General features: G+C 38.6%; 1 protein-coding gene across 1 annotated transcript in view; it reads left to right on the top strand.

Annotated features, from left to right (window-relative positions):
• Window positions 1-3,422, top strand: part of LOC140228878 (apolipoprotein(a)-like) — a 56,766-nt gene extending 53,344 nt beyond the window's left edge. Inside the window, exons 22-25 of the mRNA XM_072309147.1 lie at window positions 167-345; window positions 1,039-1,225; window positions 1,592-1,848; window positions 3,011-3,422. Of these exons, the coding sequence (XP_072165248.1) occupies window positions 167-345; window positions 1,039-1,225; window positions 1,592-1,848; window positions 3,011-3,327 (940 nt within the window). The 3' untranslated portion in view covers window positions 3,328-3,422. The remainder of the gene's footprint in view (window positions 1-166; window positions 346-1,038; window positions 1,226-1,591; window positions 1,849-3,010) is intronic.
• The last annotated feature ends 17,952 nt before the right edge of the window (window positions 3,423-21,374 follow it).

Here is a 21,374-nt window from a genome sequence, read left to right as displayed (position 1 = left end):
TAGTCTTTTTAGGACCAAACAATGCTTAGTACATCTTACTGGCAGATCACAGTGGCAGATGGGTGTTAAGTTGCCCCAAGTTTTTTTTTTTTTTTAACCCTATTATCTTGTACCATTTCTTACCTCAATGCTGTTGAGTCTCTTCTCCTCGACCTCCTTCCACCAGCGGCGACGTCAGACTCTTCCCACAGGCATCCTTTGGAGAGGGCACCGGTCGAATCTGGCTGGACGACGTGACGTGCGACGGGATGGAGCCCTCACTCCGCCAGTGCGCCATCCCGCAGGGCGTGGGCAGGCACAACTGTCGGCACAACGAGGATGTCGGCGTCAGTTGCGGCGAGACCCGTAAGTTCTGGCCTGCACTGCCTATTTCTGTCAAGTCCTCGATGCCCACTGCTGATGGTGCCTGTGTGGCAATGTTGGTATTCATGTCACAGATTGCGTCACACTTGAACAGCTTTCTGTTTGGCTGCCAGCTGTTCTAAAACTTTGCATCTGGCTTTAACAGAGGACAGTGTACCATTGTTATTCTTGCGTGTATCAGTTTCTAGTTATATCAAATAGTCTACATGAATGCTGTCAATGATTGGTCATGATGCAATCATATGACTAATGCAGCAAGGGTCTCTCATCTGGGTTCCCACTGGTTCTAACCTGACCAGATCATTGAAGTTGGATTGAGTCTTTGTATGTTTCTTTCTGGTCCTTAACAGGACAATAAAAATCATCATGGATGGGCAAAAAAATAAAGATCAAGAAATGTGAACTGGTGGAGAAGTTTACCACAGAATGCTGTGAAAAGACTGTTAAGAATAAAATTCAAAACTTGTTGCAGATTTTATAGGGTTTTGAGTTCAACGTTAACTGATCAAAAAATGGAATCCTATCAAAATTTTTGGAGGTCTCAGCAAGAGGATATCAAGTTTACTCTATGTGAAACACTGAGCTTTGTGGTGGCTTTGTTTCAATTAATGATTGGTTGTTGTTGCTGTTGTTAATGTCATGGATTAACCCATTGAATCTCTTTTATTTCACCAGCCACTGTCTGCGGGATACGGGGCATCGAGAACGGCAACATCATGGCAAGAATCATTGGGGGAACCAACGCCAAGCGGGGCAACTGGCCCTGGCAGGCCCAGCTCGTGCTGAAGGGCAGCGGCCATTACTGCGGCGGCACTCTCGTTGACGAGTACCACGTTCTCTCTGCTGCCCACTGCTTCCAGAGGTAAGCTCGGTTGCAGTGTATCACATCACAAGTTGGGGGAGGGGTTAAAATGAAAATTTTCATTATCAAAAAGAAAAGAGAAAAATAGCAACTAGAACACACCCACGAAAAAACAACAACCCAGACATGAACAAACAGGAAACCCAAATAAAAAAGTGTGAGCACATATCGTCAGAGATTGCCAGGAATCTTTGTCAGTGGTTGAAGATATACAGTTACTCAAATTGCAGACGTTTCAGCTGAGGGACTAAAGCATTCGTGATAACCTCATCTTCTGTCCCAAGTTCTGGAGCAGTATGTAGCAGAAGTTTGTGTACCTCACCTATATGCATGTTTATCTGTAGGTTTCCCTCTTCCTCCCAACAGGTATGGAAAGCGGTCGTTTAAAGTCCGGCTCGGGGAGCACAATCAGAGAATCGACGAGGGTTCGGAGCAGGAGTTTGACATCGAGTGCCTGTACAAGCACGCCGACTACGACTCGCGCACCACCAACAACGACATCGCCCTGCTGCGGCTCAATCGTCCCGCCGTCATCACTCAGCACGTGACACCAGCGTGTCTGCCATCGGAGGGAGAGTTCCAACCAAACCACCAGTGCTGGATATCAGGATGGGGCAACTTAGGTGGGAATGCTCTCCTTTCATGCCAATAGCATTTGATAATGTCAACCCTGCTGCCCACTGACCCAGTCGGGGTGCTAGAGGAGAGGGGTATCCGGGTTTAGTTCATGCTGCCATACTCTATTTATCTCTTGAATAAATTTCTCAATCATGACACAACTGTAGCAGTTGGTAATGCCTCAGAACCTTCTTTTCACGCCTCTACCAGGAAGTGTCGCCGGAGGCATTTTGTTTTCGGGTTGTCCGTCCTTCCTTCCGTCCGTCTGTCCTTCCCTGTCTGTCCTTCCATCCATCCGTAATCAATTTTGTGGACAGCATAACTAAAAATATGTTTGAGGTATCCTAATGAAACTTGGCATGTGTATGTATACATGTAAGTGGGTGAAGTTGTGCTTAACAACTTTTTGGTGCAGATGCTCAAGGTCAAAGGTCAAGGTCAAATGCTCAAAATCTCACTATTTCCCCTGTATCTGTGCAATGCCAGAAGGTAATTGCTTGAAATTTAGTGTATACATGTACTACCCAATAAATATTCTTTAGAGAGAGTTTTGGGTCATGAGGCCAAAGGTCAAAGGTCAAGTAGATTTGTTAAAATTTCACTTTTTTCTCCACATCTCATGAATGGTTCAAGGTATTTTCATAGAACTTAAGACATATGCATGTACTGACTGACAGTGATTATAATAGGAATTTGGGGGTCACTTAGTCAAAGGTCAGGGGGTGAAGGTCAAGGTCAACTCCTCAAAATTTCACCCTTTCCCTCGTATTTATGCAATGCTTGTAGGATTTTTCTTAATAGTATATACATGTATTACACTATAGAGATTCTTGAGGAAGTTGTTGTTTTTTTTGCCAAAAAGGGAAAGGTCAAGTGAGAGTGCTAAATTGCACTTCTTCCATATTTCAGAAGTGGCTGAAGGTATCATCATGAAACTTAATACAGCTGTACATGTTTATGCATGTTCTGCCTGACTGCCTTATTATCTGAATGCTTAAGAAAAAGCATACTATGCCAAAGGTAAGTGCCTATTGGGACATAAAGGGCTGCATTACCAAGAAAACGGGTGGTACAAATTAATAGGCAAAGTCAAGTCTAGGTGCAGTGTATGGTATCCAAAAAAGTGTCTACTATCAGAACGTTTCTACTATATTTACCTCTATGCAGGCGATTCGTACCCGAACACGCTGCAAGAGGCACGCGTGCCCCTTCTGCCGCGATCCACGTGCCGAAGACCCAACGTTTATGGCAACAAGCTGACGCCACAGATGTTCTGTGCAGGTTTCCTGCAGGGCGGCGTTGACTCCTGCGACGGGGACAGCGGCGGCCCACTGGTGTGCGAGAAGGAGGGCATCTGGAAGGTGGTCGGTGTGACAAGCTGGGGCTATGGATGTGCCCAGCCAAATGCTCCGGGCGTCTACGCCGAGGTTACGCAGTTTCTCCCGTGGATCAACGAGAAAAGGAGCACAAGAACCTGCACGTGATCACAATATTGTTGGACTGATTACGTCTTGCCACAACCAATGACCAAGCACAGTAGCCTGTTTTCTTTTTGTATGTGTGTATGTATGTGTGTTTATGTTTCTATTTTTTCTGTTTTTGCTTCCTTTTAGAGGGATCAGTGCACTTTGACATCATGCTGTGATGCTACAATGATTAGAATCCAAACCCTGATTAAAATTACAAACAGCCCCAGTCGAATCACATTAAGTAGTCTGTTTTGTTTCGTGTGTGTGTGTATGTGTGTGTGTGTTTATGTTTCTGTTCTTTCCGTTTTTGCTTGCTTTGAGAGGGATCAGTGCACTTTGACGTCATGCTTTGATGCTACAATGATAGAACCCAAACCCTGATTAAAATTACAAACAGCCCCAGTTGAATCACATTTAAGATGTACTGTGTCTCTACAGGTATTTGGTATGGTAATATCATATGAGGAGCTTTTTGTAGCTCAGTGGTTAGAACCACAGACCGTCAATCTTACGGTTCCTGGTTCGAGTTCCTTGGCTGCAATGGTTTTTGCCCCCCTGGACAGGCACTTCAGCCTCACTCGATAGTCCTTTTGAAGAGATGTCAAGCTGTTGGTCCCGCAGCTGCTAGCTAGCGAGCATCTATTGCTTCCTTTATGTCCACTTAGCAAGAAATTATCATTATTAGTCGTGGTGCTGTATTTTGTCATGGTATATGTGACAATCTGACCAGATCATGCTTCTTTCACATTTTTTCCCTGTTTTCTGTTCCTTACAGGGGCATAGTTATTGTCTCTTAATGTCAAGGATTTGTAAAAAGCAAACTCTTTCTACAACATTATTTTTAAGAGCATTTAATTGTGGAGCTGTGTTATAGATGTGTATGTATGTGGCTTTTGTAGAAGCTTGTGCACAGTCAAAAGGACCAGTTACCTCAACTTTTACCAGTAAACTTTAATTAGCACATCACTGTTTCTATCATTTCTCCCTACCCCCACCCTGCCCCATACTAAATGAGGATAAGACAGGAATAATGGGAGTCACAGAACACAGCTTTTGAGTACTATAGACGAACTAATTTTCATAAAGTAAATGACTGTGCTCATCATGAAGGCTTGTAATTATGTATGGTTCTTGATCATGTTGAAGACTCAAAAAGAGATCTGTTAATTCAAAAGTAGATTTTACATCATGTCTACACTTTGATGTGTTTTTGGAGAAAAAAAAAAAAAAAACATGGCTGCTTCATGTAGTGAATGGAAACTGGATTCATCTAGCGCATTACGATTGAAAATTGAGATTGAGAATTTTTAAAGTTTTGGTGCCATCACCACTGGATGAGAAGACTACTACAGATTATGACATCATAATACTACATAGAAAATGATGTAAAGAAAATAACGAAAATTCCACAAGATATCATTTAATATGAAAAGTACACGTTCCCTTGACTTGTTAATGACATATTGTCGCTGTGGCGACAAGACCTCATATCTGAAATTTTGGTGAAAAATGGTCAGACAATCAGTTATGTCCTGTCCAAATCCTAGCTGTCTTACCTAAAAAATGAAGCCACCATGGCATTTCAAAAGAAAGGCTCTTCCATTTGATACAGTGCTTTGGCTGCCATATTTTTTTGCTCTCCTGAAAGTTTGACATTTCGTAGATACGAGGTTTTGTTGCCCCAGCGACGATATGTCAAAGGTAATATCATTCCCCCTGCTTTCTGAAAGAGGTAAGTCCAGTGCTCTTTCATTATGCCAGAAAAGTGAAGAAATGTTTTCTTTATATCATTTTCCATATTACACGTATGTGACTTGTTATAGTAATCTTGTCATCCAGCTCCAAAACATCAAAAATTTTTGAACTTTCGAACGGATTATTTGTTCTAGTATTATGGGTGCATTCACTCAACTACATTTATATTTGGGTTTCATTTCTTGTTATATCTGAGATTTTGGTGGCCCAAACAGAAATGTAGTGGCCCTGAAGTGCTCCAGTGGGCCACCAGAAGATAGCCTTTTTGGAAATTTGGTGGCCTGTAATCAATTTCTAGTGCTTCGGGCCGCTGCTAATATGGAGCCCTGCTTTATGGGCATATAATTTTTGTTTTGTTTAGTTGGGGTTTTTTAAGTGACAATAAAGAATGATGAAATGTCTCACAAATAGAGATAAAGGTGGCATCTCATTATGAAGAATTGAATCATATAAAAACAAGAATCAAAATTTCTACTATGGCCGTGCATGGTCTAAGCTGTCCTTGTTACAATATTACTGCATTCATTGTCTTTGGTAGAGCTCAAATGTTTGCTTTCATAATTACATTTTTTTTCCTTACATGTGATATAATCTGGTATTACCAAGAGATTTCATACACATTCATGTTTATGTTCATGTTGCTTAATGGGTCTAATATATTTTGCAGTACTTTCATAGATTTTTTTTTTCATCTACATGAATCTATGCAACATATGTGTATGATTATTTTCTTTTAGTTATATCAATTTTAAATACTGCAAACAATATTTGGGGCAAAGAAACATCTTTAGCTCTTCATAGCAGCAAGCATGAGTGGTTCATTAAATACTCTGAAGATTTCATACGGGGGAAGATAAAAAGATGAGCTATTTGTCTGCTGTGTTGTTTATAAATGAGTCATACCATTTCTGTATTGTGTGTTTGGAAAGATGCTGAAGGAGAAACTGGGCATTTGTTGATAATTATGTACTGTAAAGGTGGAATTCTTAACACATTTTGTGCAACATTAATACAGGGCAATAAAAAGATAAAAATGATTCGCTTGTTATGTGATATATTACTTTACATCTTCGATATCAAAATAGGTACGTGTATATGTGAGCAGTGTGATTGCTTTGTTATTTGTAGTTTTCTTCACATTAGCTAGTCCTGTAGCGCAGGGGAATTTGCTGTCTAAATATGGACCAGTTATCACTTACCATAGTATGGGCTGCCAACGCCCTTAAATGCCATTGCAGCAATGAGTTGTTGGAAGTGCTTGCTCAATTAACACGACTGACCATGAAAGTAGAAACATGCACAGTTCATCTTATCCAGCTGAGTGCAAAGAATAATTGTGCACAAATTTCCACTTTTACAGCACTGCAAGTTTGTGATTGGAAGTTATCCTGAAGAGAAAGGTATGAAATTAATAAGTAAAAGGTATGTGAATCAATACATGGGTAAAAGAGTGAATGAATGAATGAATGAGTGCATCAGTGAGTGAGTGAGTGAATGAATTAATGATTAGACGTATAGATGCATAGATAATACCAGTACATAAAGCCAACAGATTATGTAATATGAAAATTTGAACAAATTACAAGCAGTTAGAAGAATTCTGAGAGTGCTAGCCTCCACCAAGGCCATAGAGACACTCATACCATAGAACTGTGACTGTAAAAATCCTGAAAGTGCCACTCTTACAGTCAAAAATTGGAGCATGAACATGATCTGGATCACCACCGAAAAACCTCTCACTTGTACCTTTTAACACAACAGACCTTTCCTGAAAGTTTAACAAAATTATGTTCATAAATTTTAATAAGTTCATAGTTTTTAATGATATGAAATAAGTGATTTGTTAACAGAAAAGCCAACAAGCAATTGAATGCTGGCAAAAACATTAACTCCCTTTGGAGATGACTATATGTTTCAAAGCACTTTGTCACTGTGACATGATAAAGGTGGTGTACACATTGCCTACCAGATGAAGACATGCTCTGTAGCATTTAGCACATACTATTAGTTTATTCAATACTTCATAAAAACAATACAAACAAACAAAGAAAAAAAATACACAAAATGAAATACGGGTACATGCAGGTACATGTTGTTAAATATACACAAAAGCTAATGACATGTCTACGACAGATAAAAGTACAAAACGTAAACATCGAAATTATGAAGCATTAGGAACTTGACAGGAGAGCAGAGCCTTATATGAAGCCAAGTCATGATACACTGTGTAGTATGTACCGAGTAGACAACATATTAACATCAAAATCATAGAAAAAAATGTATGTATATGCTGACATACAAACGCACACACAATTACACACACACAACAAAAATTCACACTTTAACCAAAAATGTTTATCTTAAATTTAACAATTTCTATGATATAATTATTCTTAAGATTGTGTGGAACACAAATGAATTTTAAAAATTGTGAGAGTCTGGCTTGATTTTATCATAATATTATCTGGTACTAGTAGTTCATTCCAAATTTTTGGTCCACTATAAAATATTGACTTTTGATGTGAATTTAATCGTACAAAAGGCAAATGATGTTAAAAATATTTCTTGTTGCACATGTATACACCCAGCTATTAAGCTTAAAATGGACAATACAGGGAGCATAATATGAGTACATAGATATTGGACATTGATATGCATATATATTATTATGCATGTTAAGAACTTTCAGACGATCAAATACTGGCTTTACATGTGCATGGTAATCACTACGAGAAATGATTCGGATTGCTTTCTTTTGTAATTTGAAAAGCCTCGACATTTTTTGTTCACTGCAGTTTGCCCAGATTTGTATAGAATAATTCAGAAAGGGCAAAATTAAAGAATTGTATAGTAATAATAAAAACTTCTGGGGGATATGAATGAACTCTACATACAATAAACCAATATTTTTTGAAAGCTCGTTGCAGACAACATCAGTGTGCTGGTTCCAAAACAAATTTTCATCAGTTATTACACCCAAAACTTTTACATATGGAACATGTTTAATTCAAATGTTAATTTGGATAAAAACACGGTCATTAGTTATTTTCTTATTGGAAAATATCATAGTTATTTATGTTAGGAACAAGTTCATTTATTTCTATCCAATACACCAACTTTTGTAATTCATTTGTAAATTGTAACATTGGAATGCCAGAATCAGACATGAACACACTGGTGTCGTCTGCATATAAAATCAACTTTAAACGGTCATACACATTGCATATGTCATTGATATAGAGAATGAATAACAAAAGGCCTAATATAGACCCTTGTGGGACACCACACTCGACAGTCATTTGATTAGAGGTATGACTGTTGTTTGATACATACTGTTTACGACTATTCAAATAACTTTGAAACCATTTATGTACAACACCTCTCATGCCAAAGCAGTAGAGTTTATCTTAAAAAATGCAGTGATTAAGTGAGTTGAAAGCCTTACTGAGATCTAAAAAATAACCCAATTGTTATTTATTTTCTTCTAAAGCATTCAGTACTGTATAGAGAAAGTCAACTAATGCAAAAGATTCAGAATACCTTGGTATAAATCCAAATTGGTCGTCCGTTTTTTATAAGGGCTGACGTCCACTAGGGCGCGGACAAGCCTAGGATGGGTTGAAAAAGCAAATTCTGTCATTTTTGCATGCTGTCCGCGTCAGACGCGGAAATAGTGTGCGAATCGGCTTGTCCCGAGACATTCCTATAGGAATCTCCGCGGACTGACTGCGGACATTTCTAGGAGTGTCCTAGGAATCACTCGGGAAGAGCGCGAAATACTCCGGAATATGCTAATCGTTGCCATACAGCGCGCGGACATAAACTAGGATTAGAGTGGTTAAATCTTGAACGAGGACAATCAGGAAGACTAGCCGACAACATAAGTTAGATATGCGGAAAGTATAATAGAGCAATGTTATAAACTGGGTTGCCGACTTTTTCTCATTTAACTGCCTGCCATCATGGCGGTCACACTAGCCGAAATTCACTTTGCCTTATTGCTTCAAATACAAGCTGTGAGAGATGCTCAGATAGCACTATTCCTGGTCCCCTTGAATGGGTTAGGACCCTGGATGGTCCAATTCTAATAAGTTAGTTATTTTTAAAGCTTAGAACTTAGTACTTTGACATAGGCCTAAGTATTAAAAAAAAAAAAAACGACTATGACCTGTAGTTCCACTTTTGTAGATTTTTAGCTTGGCAGTTACATTTGAAACGAACAAAACGATGTTCTCCGTAATGACAACTACAATCCCTCAAATGAATATGATTTCTGAAAAGAACAAAAAAAGTTAACTCGGAGGAGACGAAGCTGCTTCCTCTTCTTCCTAACTACTGTTGACAAAGTATCCACTGCCTTCTGCTTTGCTTTCTTCATTGGACGCCGGGAAATGCTGACATATAGGCCCTACCTGTTCCTCATCAGAGGAAGAGAGGTTCATCTGCGGGGCTAGGATGGGGACCTCACCCCTCACCTTCTTTGTGTTTTTATGTTTCATAGGCATAATGCTGTATTGATATTTCTCCTTAAAAATCCTTTTGCTCGTAGGAATCTGTTGACTCTTTCGTGTCTTGACCACACATGTCCGCAGCGTCTCCGCGCGCTTGTATTTTTCGATCCGTATCGGCACCGGGCTGTCCTAAAACATTCCGGCTGCCTTCCGCTTTCATTCACGAAGCTACCAGCAACGCAGGATTCTTCCAGGAGCGTGTGCGGAAGGGCGGAAGGGTTGCGGAAAGGCGGGATGTCCTGACGATGTTCTCACGACAAGTTGCCGAATGTGTCTGGAAGTTCTTTTCCGCCTCCAAATTTTGGTCTTGATCAAAATTTGGACGCGGAAATTTTTCTCTCTCCCGAAGGACTCTTTCAAGAACGTGCCGAGAGGTTGCCGAATGAGTGCGGAATTACTAAAGTTGCTTTCCGCGTCTTGTCCGCGCCCTAGTGGACGCCTGGTCTTAGAATACATTATTGTCCTTTTCTAAGTATGCTATGACTTGATCAAAAACACATCTTTCGAGAACTTTGAAAAATAAGGGGAAATAGATATAGGGCAAAAATTTGACATACCTTCCTCAGTTTCACTTTTATAGATGAGTATAACTTTCGCGATTTTTATATCTTTAAGCCCCTGTCACACTTTGCCGGTTAGGCCCAGCGTACAAGAAACGGGCAATATTTTGCCCATCCGTTGTTCAAATCGTCAATCCGTTGGACAAAGTGCAAAGTTTCCGTTTTAGAGGAGCGTACATGCACCGTTTAGGGGTCGAACAAAACGAAGCAACAATGCACCTTGGGCGATTTTGTACAGGACAGTTGAATGTGCGCAAACGCATGAGAAACAAATATGAACTGCTTGCCCACATTACAAAACGCACGGGGAACAAATAGGTGACGCATGAGACGTCAGAGATCCATTGATCTGACGGCAATCGGACTATAAATCTATTGCATCATCTTGGAGCGTCCACCACTCTGCCAGTTCTGCCTCTACCACCTGTACACTTCACGTCATATCAGCTCCCATCAATATGTCGCGAAGGATCGAAGGCCAAGACTTACCTTCCTTCTCAATATGGTGGCTATTTGTTGCCAGACCTTTGACACCACTTTCTTCATGTTGGTCCTAAATATCACTTATATGCAGATTTACCTAAAAATTTCTCACTTTACACAAAATCTCTTTCATGCATGCCCGATGTTACTTCACAAATTAAACCTTCTCTGTTGTTTGTTTCTGATTGATTTTTTTCAGATGTTCTTTATGATGGATGAACGTTTATTTTCTCAAGTAAAGACACACAATAATTCTTAATTGAACTCATCCATTGTACTTGAAGATCCTGAAGTCATAGAACATTTGACTGCATTCAGAATATTAATGTCAGCAATACAATTTTCGAGTTTGGACATTGACTCAAGGTTTGAAGCAGTCTTTATTTTCTCTCAAATAGTTTCTGTCATGTCTGTGATACATCAAATCAAAGGCATCACAGTAAGATGACTCATTTAGATATCCTAATGCTATTCGAACCTTGACGTCATGGATTTAAATTTTGATGGCTTCTGCTCATTGTCTCATTTTCAACTCAAAGTTCACTCACAACTTTTAAACCTGTGAATATCCAAGAGTTATCTCAGCCGATGCCCCCAGTGATATCGAATATACTTCATTGCCCCGTGATAGCGAATCTGATCAAGGCTGCCCTTTTTGTTGGTAGAACCTACAACTAGTGTTTTGTATGTGATAATGATGTTTCCCTAAATTTGTTCAGATCTCTGCAGTTCCTCATTATTTACAACAATCTTACAACAGCTATGATAGTGGACTGAAAATCTTGCTTTTCCGAAACTTAAGACTTGTTGTCCTGTCACAAAGGGATGAGAACTTGATTCCGACCTTGAAACATATGATGCATTTTGCTTTTTTTAGAGCCTACCGGTGGTGCGGGGAGAGGATCGCCTGCGGCGTCTGTCCGTCCGTCGTCTGTGCATAATGCTACAAAAACTTCAATAACTCTTTACTCTAGGCTTCAATTGCGATAAAACTTCGAAGGAAGAGGGGTCATACAAAGTTTCACATTTTACCATATATGAAGGTCACCTCAAGGTCAAAGCTCACAGGCAGGGGTCAATGAACTTTAGGGCCCAATGTTAAGTTTTTATGGCGCGTTTCTATTATGGGTCATAACTTTTGATCCATAGGTCCGTTTGTGACCAAACTTGGATGGTAGATGTCCCTTGGGGAGTGGATGGTCACCACGAGGTCAAAGGTCACAGACAGGGGTCAACGAACTTTTAGAGCCCAATTTTAAGTTTTTATGGCGCGTTTCTATTATGGGTCATAACTTTTGATCCATAGGTCCGTTTGTGACCAAACTTGGATGGTAGATGTCCCTTGGGAAGTGGATGGTCACCACAAGGTCAAAGGTCACAGGCAGGGGTCAACGAACTTTTAGAGCCCAATGTTAAGTTTTTATGGCACGTTTCTTTTTTGCCATAGATTTTAACCCTTTTATATCTCTTTTTATCTGTTATATCTCTCTTTTTATCTTTTATATCCCATTCGCTTACAATTTCTTGCACGCGAATGGGCAAAACACATTATGGCACTTGCCTTGTTTTTTTTATGCGCCTCTCACCTTTTCACCTGAAACACAACATTTGCATGGTAAATTTAGGGAGATTTAGCAAAGTAGTTCGAATTTTTTCGCCTTTGTGTGTATGACAATTGGTCATACAAACCAAATTGCCTGCGTCTCTCTGGACCAATTTGCCACTTCTTGGACCTCATCTGCCTTCTCTGTTGCTTGCGTTGCCCCCTCCAGGCGGCAATATACTTTTGGAGGGCCATGTTAGCATCCTGCAGATTCAGATCTGCCTATAAGGTTGCCTTGTATCGATGTATATAGCTTGAAGTCGGTGGCAGTTTATCGAGACAGAGAGACATTAAATAAAAAGGGCGAGGTCCTACATACGACGTTCTTATATGTCATTGCAGGAGTCAATATTGTAGCAAGGCTGGTAAATAGTCGTTAAACATCAGCTTCATTTCCTGTTCATATTGTGGATGTGATGTACACTTACAGTAGATATTTTGTAGATATGCTGTAATCATCACTAATGACCGTCCTGTCCGTTTGTCATCCCAAACTAAATGCGTTTTGCCCGGTAATTGTCATGTGGCTATGCAGTGGGTATGCGTTCGATGTGCTGTACATAGTCGTTCTATCCGTTCCATCTCTTGCATCAACGGACTTTACAGGAGGCCTAGCGGATCGAAAACGACAAAGTACAGTACAGATACAGGAGAAAACGTGCAACTTTATAGGACAAGGGTCTGATTGCGCTATCCGTTTTTCGCGAGGAAAGCTTTGTGCATGCTGAAAGTTTTCTGACCGCTGTGACGGAAATCACCGGAAGATAAACGCCCATCTGAAGAATAAAAAGGACATGAAACGCATTTTAATGGATATCAACGGATGCCAAAACTCGACCTTCGTTTCCCATGTGTTTGCCTTATCCGGCAAAGTGTGACAAGGGCATTAGGAACTGCACCAGTTGACATGGATAGTTTGAAAATTTCACATATAGGAATATAAAGAATATGAATGACTTTTTTGATAGGCAAAATACCAATTTCATCATGCCCAGGACTTTAGACATTTTTTAAATTACGATTTGAATTACATCATCACAAGAACATGGCTAAAATAAAGACACTTACATACATTTCTTTCAATATTACTCATAATGTTCACTGTCTTGTTCACAATATGAGGCAAATATTTGCCCAGTATCAATAAAAACTGATAATGGCAGATGATCATCTTGCCCAGTCAGTTTCACAATTGCGCTTTAATAAACCCTTCAAAAAAGTTTGGAAATCTGAGTTTGATCAATTATTTCTCATTTTCCTTAGAAATGATTCATTTGTGCTTAGTACCACACAAAGATTGTTTAATTCTCTTTAAAATGATACCATACTTGTTATGATTATCGTATACATGGAGGTGCAGTGCTTACAAATATGAGGTAAAGTCGGAATTTAAAAGCTGCAAAATGGCCCAATTTTTGACGTTCTTAAAGGACAAGTCCACCTTCATATACATAAGGATTGAGAGAATGCAACAATATTAGTACAACACATCAGTGAATATTTGAAGAAAATTGGACAATCCGTTCAAAAGTTACGAATATTTTAAGTATCTGCACTGTAAAAACATCGGCGTTGGATTTAACACCATAGGTGTTAAATCTAACACCGATCAATCTTCAATATAACATATAGAGGACCACACCCACAGGTGTAGAAAATGTACTGTGACGGTGTTAAAAAGTGTTCACCTGGCACTTCGTGGTGTTAATTTGACACTGTAGCTGGTGATATTTTTGACACTGCGCTAGAGTTAATTCATTAAAGACACCACATGGTGTTGATTTGATATTGGTGGTGTTAATTTCAATGGTATAACACCCGTCCAGCTTCAATAGGAGACCACACCACTGGTGTTACTGTGGAGTAAATTTGTTAACATATTTTTTCAAAAATCAAGTATACCATACTTTATCGGAAAATTCTTCATCGTCTTGTTGAAGTTCAGAATCAACAAAAAATTCAGTAACTAAGAAACTATCAAAAAAACAATTTTATGTTTTGAAATGACACCCGGAGGTGTTAATCTAACACCATGAATGAGCACCGGAAATTTAACACCAGCTCGGTGTTTCATATTTAACACCGGACTTTTTGCAGTGTGCGCAGTCACTGCTGGAAGAGAAGACTACTACAGTGTATGATGTCACATGTGTACAACTATATAAGGAAAATAAAAAGAGAATTTCACAAAACTTTACTTTTTGAATAAAGTGCACATTTCTTCGACTTGCTACTAGCGTATAATATTATGTTAAGGGTAATATCATTCCCCCTGCCTTCTGAAAGAGAGAAGTCAAGTATTCTTTTGTTATGCAAGAAAAATGGAAATACGTCGAATTTTCTTTATTCTTTCTTTATATCGTTGTACTCATGTGACATCACAAGCTATAGTAGTCTTTTTATCCAGTCGTGACTGAGCAGAAACTTCAAAAATTCATAACTCTTGAACGGATTGTCTGATTTTGCTCAACCTCTCACTGATGTGTTCTACTAATATTGCTGCATAATTCACTCAACCCACATGTCGATGAAGGTGAACTTGTTCTTTAATGGAGTTTCCTCGTTATGAGTGAGTTGCCCATTGTTTTTTGTGTTCATTTACTGTAACATCAACATTTTTATTTAGTGAAACATGTATGCGTTCAACCAAGCAGATAAACAAACACACACACACACACACAAACACAAACGATCATGACTCAAACCATTTTATCTCACATAACCTCGCCACATCAACCACAGCAAAGACATAAAGAAGTAAAATGGCATGGTCTTGGTTTTATTGGAGTTTCATCTTTATTTTGTCTTCATTTTGTCGTTATTTTAGTCTTAACTTTATGTTTACTTTGTCTTTATAATTGTCAATGAACATAATCGGGGCTCAGTATCTGGTGGATGACCTAAGTGCTTCCACCACTGCTTGGCACCGTGTCCTCATGCTGTTGATTGGCTTCGTGATTCGCTGCTGAGGAATGGCGTTCCGCTCGTCAACCAGTACCTGACGGAGTCCTGCCAGTGTCGTTGCATTTGTGACCCTCTCCCCCACAGCTCGGCCAAGTTAATCCCAAAGATGTTTTATGGGGTTGAGGTCGGGGCTGCATGCAGGCCAGTCCATTCTAGTGATGCCTTCTCTCTCGAGAAAGTTGCGCACAAGTCTCACTCTTGATGTGGTCTTGTGTTGTCATCTTTTTGAAGCATCTCAGCTTCAATTTGCCCTATGGCGCGGGCTTTTTGAACATTGCTTACACGTGGCATGATGTACAACCATAAAACTTGATGAACTATCAAAATTGCCTGGCACGGCACCACTGAAAACTTGAATGTGAAGTTAAGATGTTTATTGAAATTTGCCTCCATGCCTGACCAGTTGAGAACAAAAAACATAACACAAGATAACATGTTCTCTCTTTACTCTTCACGACCATTCTCATTCATAAGGACAGTTCTTGTTCATTTTGCAGCTTTTCAATGCAGACCTTATCAGACACTATTGAGTACAGCCCTTTACTTGATAGCATAATCATAATGAGTAGGATATCATTTCAAAGAGAATTTAATGATTTTTCTATTGATATCAAGCAAGTATTGTATAGTGCGTACAAACTGGAGAAATTTACAACTGAAGTCAGATTTCCAAACTTTTTTGAAGGGTTTATACCATTAGGCAGGACATTATTTTGACTTCTTTCTTGCACCAAGCATATCATTATCTATATATTCCACACTTTCTTTAATACTACTTGTACTTGATTCAAATTTGTTTCTAAAATACAAAATCTTTGCCTTCTTTACTTCTTCTGATACCTTGATTTATTCCTACGTTGCAACTTATTCCTAAAATATCTGTGCTCAGTTAAGAAGAATTGGTCACAGTTATTCGTTTGGTTATATAAGACAATTCAGTATTTATACTTGAATACGGCATGGCCCAAAAGAGTGCTATAAAACTGACTATTAATTGCAAAAGCATGAATGAACGAAAGAAATGATTATCTTTGGTATAGGTTTTCCCGGCCAATTTCGCACTTTTGTCAGTCCATTTGATAAAAGGTTCATTCAATTTAGCGAAATCCTCATCACTGCACATTCTGTCATTCAAAATTGCAAGTTGCTAGTTCAATTAGCATTCCGATCCATGAGATTTGCATAGTAATGTGCCTTTCGAATTCGTAAAACGGGCATTCAAATTGGCACGTGCTCTTCAGTCATTCAAAATCGCCAGCACTGGCGAAAGGGGTACTTCAGTCATTTAATTTCGCGTATGGGCAGTCAAATTCCTAACATGTTCATTCAAATTAATGTCATGTTTTTCTCTTTTGAAAAGTTGATGACATTTAAACGCGTATTTTTATGTGACTTATTGTTTCATCCACGCACTGTTAAGCAGTAAAAGTATCGTATTTTTGACCATTACTCGAGTCTGCTGTTCTGTAACGCCCCTTTTCTTTCATACATGCCATTTTAGGCCTACATGTACCAACACTATTATATAGTTTAACTTCATCTTCTTCCAGTCATGACGGCACAAGTTAGATACACACGTATTACAATTTTCTCAAGGGGACAGAAAAAGAATTATAGGAATATTTGATGATCATAACCTTGACTTCCTAGAACTTGCCGACACACGGAATAAAGCGCTCAACGGCGAGATAAGTAACTGTTGTGGCCACGCACATGTTGCATTATCTTCGGACTTGAAGAGTCACTAAGCACATTAAAGAAAAAAAAATGTTGCCAAAATGTCTAAAATGAGTACGAAAATATGAAATGTAATGACGCTTGGAAAACAAAAACTATGTTAAAAAAATAAAGAAAGAACCAAACCATAAACATGCGTGCTAAATTGACTGCAAAAGATGTTAAATTGATTGCCAAAAATGAATTTGAATGAACGAGAGCAGCATGCCCGTGATCACGTGACTATATCATTTTAAACTGAATGAACGAATAACGAAATGGTGCTTGTTTTACGAATTTCAACTGAAAAAGTGTTAATTAGTATGAGGCTAAAGGTAATTTGAATGCTCCAAAATGAATGTGAATGAAGAGATCATAAAATTGAACTACCGAACATGACTCATCTATGCTATATTTTGCTAAATTGAATGCAGCAATTAGGAACTGGACTGACAAAAGTGCGAAATTGGCCGGGAAAACCTATAGTTGATAGAAGAACCCTTCCTATTTTGAAACCACAATCATCAATTCTCGCGCAGGCGTTTCGATTCTAAGTCATTTTTCCTGAAAAAAAAAAAACGATGATAAAGACTGATCACTCTGTTTGTGAGCCACTCAAAAAGGTAAAAAAAAAAATGCATTCACTTGTATTCATTCATTTTATCCGTTTTCAGTAGTTATTTTGGACGCATTCGTTATCAGTTTTTACGGCTTCACTATCGCTCAGTAAAGTAGGATATCAGTGCCCAAAGTTACAGATTTTGTAAATCACAAATTTTCATGGAGATCAAAGCGCCTGCACGAACATTGATTATCATTGTGTCAAATAGAATTTGAGGTGTTTTTTTCCTATTGAATAATGTAAGGATTTCATTCAGTCGCTCATATCTTTTTAAATAAGAGACAGTTTTGTAGCACTCTGTCTGCCGGGACACCATATCTTAATAGGTTCGTTCATATTATACATTCAATATTTGCATTAGATGTGAAGAATAGCAAATCAAAGTTTGATGTCTCATAATGTGCCCTGTGTGGCTCAGGTTTTATAGGCATTTGACACAGGACTTGGTATATGTCCAGAATAATCACAGTATAGGTGTGCAATCATTTTTTCTTCAGTGCCAAAGTAATATATTGTTATAGTAATTATGTTTGTTTGGTTTTTTTTTTTAAATCCAATAGTAAATATAGTTAATTGTGTACTAAACACTCCCTCAGTTTACAGTATTTGAGTTTAGGTTTGATTTATTATGTGACTGTTTTCCCTATGACAGTGCAGCTGTTGTCACATGTCGGTGTTAGACAATGTGTTGCCAAGGCAACCATATTCTTAGGAAAAAATACCAGTGTTTCCCTCATTCCATTGGTTGGGTTTCTGCATCTAGAGATTTTGGGAGGGTTGTTGAGTTTTAAAATGAGCAGAATATATTTTTGATCATCCTCGGTCAATGTGCTGCCATGGTATCACAATGACACATTTGTTTGTTTGTTTGTTTGTTTTGGGTTTTTTTTTAAATAATATAAAATCACCAGTTTTGCTGGATGAGCTTACACCATCAGGTCAGGATAGGGCATCGGTTGTATTCAGTTATAATTTTAGTCATACTTGTGTTTGAATGCAGAGCATTTTTGTGTAATAATGTATTATTTGATAATGTTTGTATCTGTTTTACATCGATATAGCTGATTCTGGGTGCATGCACTGGTCGGGGAGGAAGGTGTCGAGCCTCGGTGATTAAGTTTGCCTTTTCCTCCCCTGGCAACCAGCAACATGCACCTGGAACCACCACAATTTTCATATCATGTAATACGATTTTCTGTTAGTATTTTATGTCAACTTGTATTGTATATTGAATTGCCGAATAGATAATAATAATAATAATAATAATTAAAAAAAACAAAAACAAAACATGTTACACCGCCACGCTTCGTAAGTCATGGTGCATTACATATAGGCGGGCTGAAATTAATTTGGTCTAAAATGAAACATAGGCCTATATGCCCATAAATGCACCATTATCAATAGAGTTTAAAAAATGACTGTTCTACAACCCTATTGAGTCGTGTTATCTTTGTCATTGTTGTTCTCATTATTTAAGAATGAAAAAGTGAATGAAAAATATGTATGTATTCATTGATAAAGTATAAGCCCAAGAGTGTGTAAAAGAAAATGCATGTATCACATTAATTTCTAAATTCATGAAGTGTGCTGATGTATATGGAACAGAGTACATTATTATGAAAATTAAAACAATATAACATTTTACATTAGCAAAAATGATGAAAATCTTGGTTGTTTATTTTTTTGTCAACTCATCCCAGCCAATCGATATCAAGGTGGACTTCAAGCAATGTACATACAACTCTCAATAAAAAAAAATAACATTATTAAGCAAAGCAAAAGTGTAACATCTACGTAAATAAAAGTAAAGTAAGTCACTGAGCATTTATATGAATCTAAGTTACAACTACTGCTTTAACACGTCAGCGTAAGAAATAGATTTTATATCAACGTAATCAACTTCAACTTTGAAACAGACAAGCTAGCAAAAGAATTCAAGAAACAGTTCTCAATTTATAACTAAAGTACATAATCTAGAAAATTTCTTTTCACGTTACAGTCATATTGCCAGAATACCGAATTTTTCTCAGTTTCAGTCGTGTTTCCTTTCTTTCTTCTGAAATTTTTGTCTGGAAAGTCTAATTCTGCCATGTCTGCTGTTTAGGATTTGTTGTCTTTTCTCTCTTCGTGGCCCTTTTCTTTTCTTCAGTGGGCCAGGAGTGGCTGAAGATACTGACGACATTTAACTTTTTAATGTGACCAAGAACTGCATATATTTTTCATGAACAATAAATGAGTGTTAAGAAAGTACGTCTGCACCTGCTGCAAGCACTGTCAAAAAGTGCTCGGTATTTGATCGAGTGCCGGTCGAAGCATGATCGAGTTTAGTCGAGTATCAATCGACAGCAGTCCTGTATCGGTCGTGTAGCGGTCGAATTATTCATGAAACTGATGAATCCTGGATCGAGATGATCTGAAATCAATCGTGTAGCATTCGAGTATAACTCGAGATGATCGGGAACTGAGCTCGGGGAAAAATCGGTCCCGACCACACTAGATTTCTATACGACCGATTCCCGATCAGCTCGATCTCTTCTCGATCACTACCCGAGCTGTTGGTGTTCGGGCTTCTTACTCGAATATTTTGGACATGTCCAAAATTATCGTGAAGGAAGCAGGAGCGATGCCGATCAAGGTAGATTGACCCCGAATACCAATGCCGAGCGAGCCCGACCAGGCCAAAAAAGCTTGATCGGGATTGATCGAGTTGATCTGATCGGCAGTGGGAACGTACCATTACACAGATCGTGTCATGTCGAGCTGGTCTAAGAAGTCTAGTAGAAATCGAGTATTGACCGTGTAGCGATCGTGTATTGATTGTGTGTAGATCGGGATGTTCGAGTAGAGATCTATGTGGTTGTCGAGGAGAGATTCTGGAGATGTCGAGAATGGTCGGGTGTGGATCGTACAAGATCGAGTAGCTGTCGGGAAGGGATCGTGTTGAAGGACGATCGAGCATTTGGTCGGGATTGCTCTGGTAAAAATAGGTCATCGGGATTGATCTCGCTTGATCGAGTTGATCTGATCGGCAGTGGGAACGGGGTATAACATACTTCCTCTACAGTAAACATTTTTGTTGCAAATGTTACGTATTAATGTATTAAACCATGGCTCATGCATTTACTCACTTATAACACGTTTGACAGGAAAACAATCATAATATCAAGTTGACAACTTTTCAGTAAAATTATCATTAGCATCATTTGGATTATCATGTACAATATTCCAACACAGTGGTACTGAACACTTGAACAAATTTCTCACAGTTCACAGAGTTGATATCATGTCTGAAAAAATTAAAAAAAGATGTGTTTAAGTCACTGTTACTTTTGTAGAAAAGTGATCACTACATCTCCTAAAAGTACACTAGCAATTTCTTGATCGAGAACATGAAGTAAGTTACATTTGGTGAGGGATACAGTGTAAGATTTGCTGTTAATTGGAATTTTTAATTAAGGTGTAAACCACAGTACAGGAAACTGGAGATTGCAGTTAAAGTGCAGTTATTGTTAGTGTTTAATTGAGCTGCACTTTGTTTGGATTTCATTTGGGTGGACAATTGAGTTGCGTTTAACTTGGGAAATTGTGGGAGACAACAGATTTTGGGTTCCTTTGTCCTTAATTAGTTGTGGAGGTTAGCTTTTTGGGTGTTGGAAGAGGAGTTGGATTTTAGATCTCGCCGAGTACAGACCTACAGTATGTATATAGGGGAAGAACATCGAACTGAAAATGATGATGAGCAGCTGCTCATCATCAGTCAGTCCGAGAATGAAGTGACAGAGTTGTATCGTCTTCGAAGTTTGAAATACCTTGTGACACTTTGATAGATGTGGTGAATATGAAACTTT

The sequence above is a fragment of the Diadema setosum genome, chromosome 5 (genome assembly GCF_964275005.1).
Source record: "Diadema setosum chromosome 5, eeDiaSeto1, whole genome shotgun sequence".
NCBI lineage: Eukaryota > Metazoa > Echinodermata > Echinoidea > Diadematoida > Diadematidae > Diadema > Diadema setosum.
Note: the sequence above shows the minus strand (reverse complement) of the source record. Positions and strands in the feature narration are given on the sequence as shown.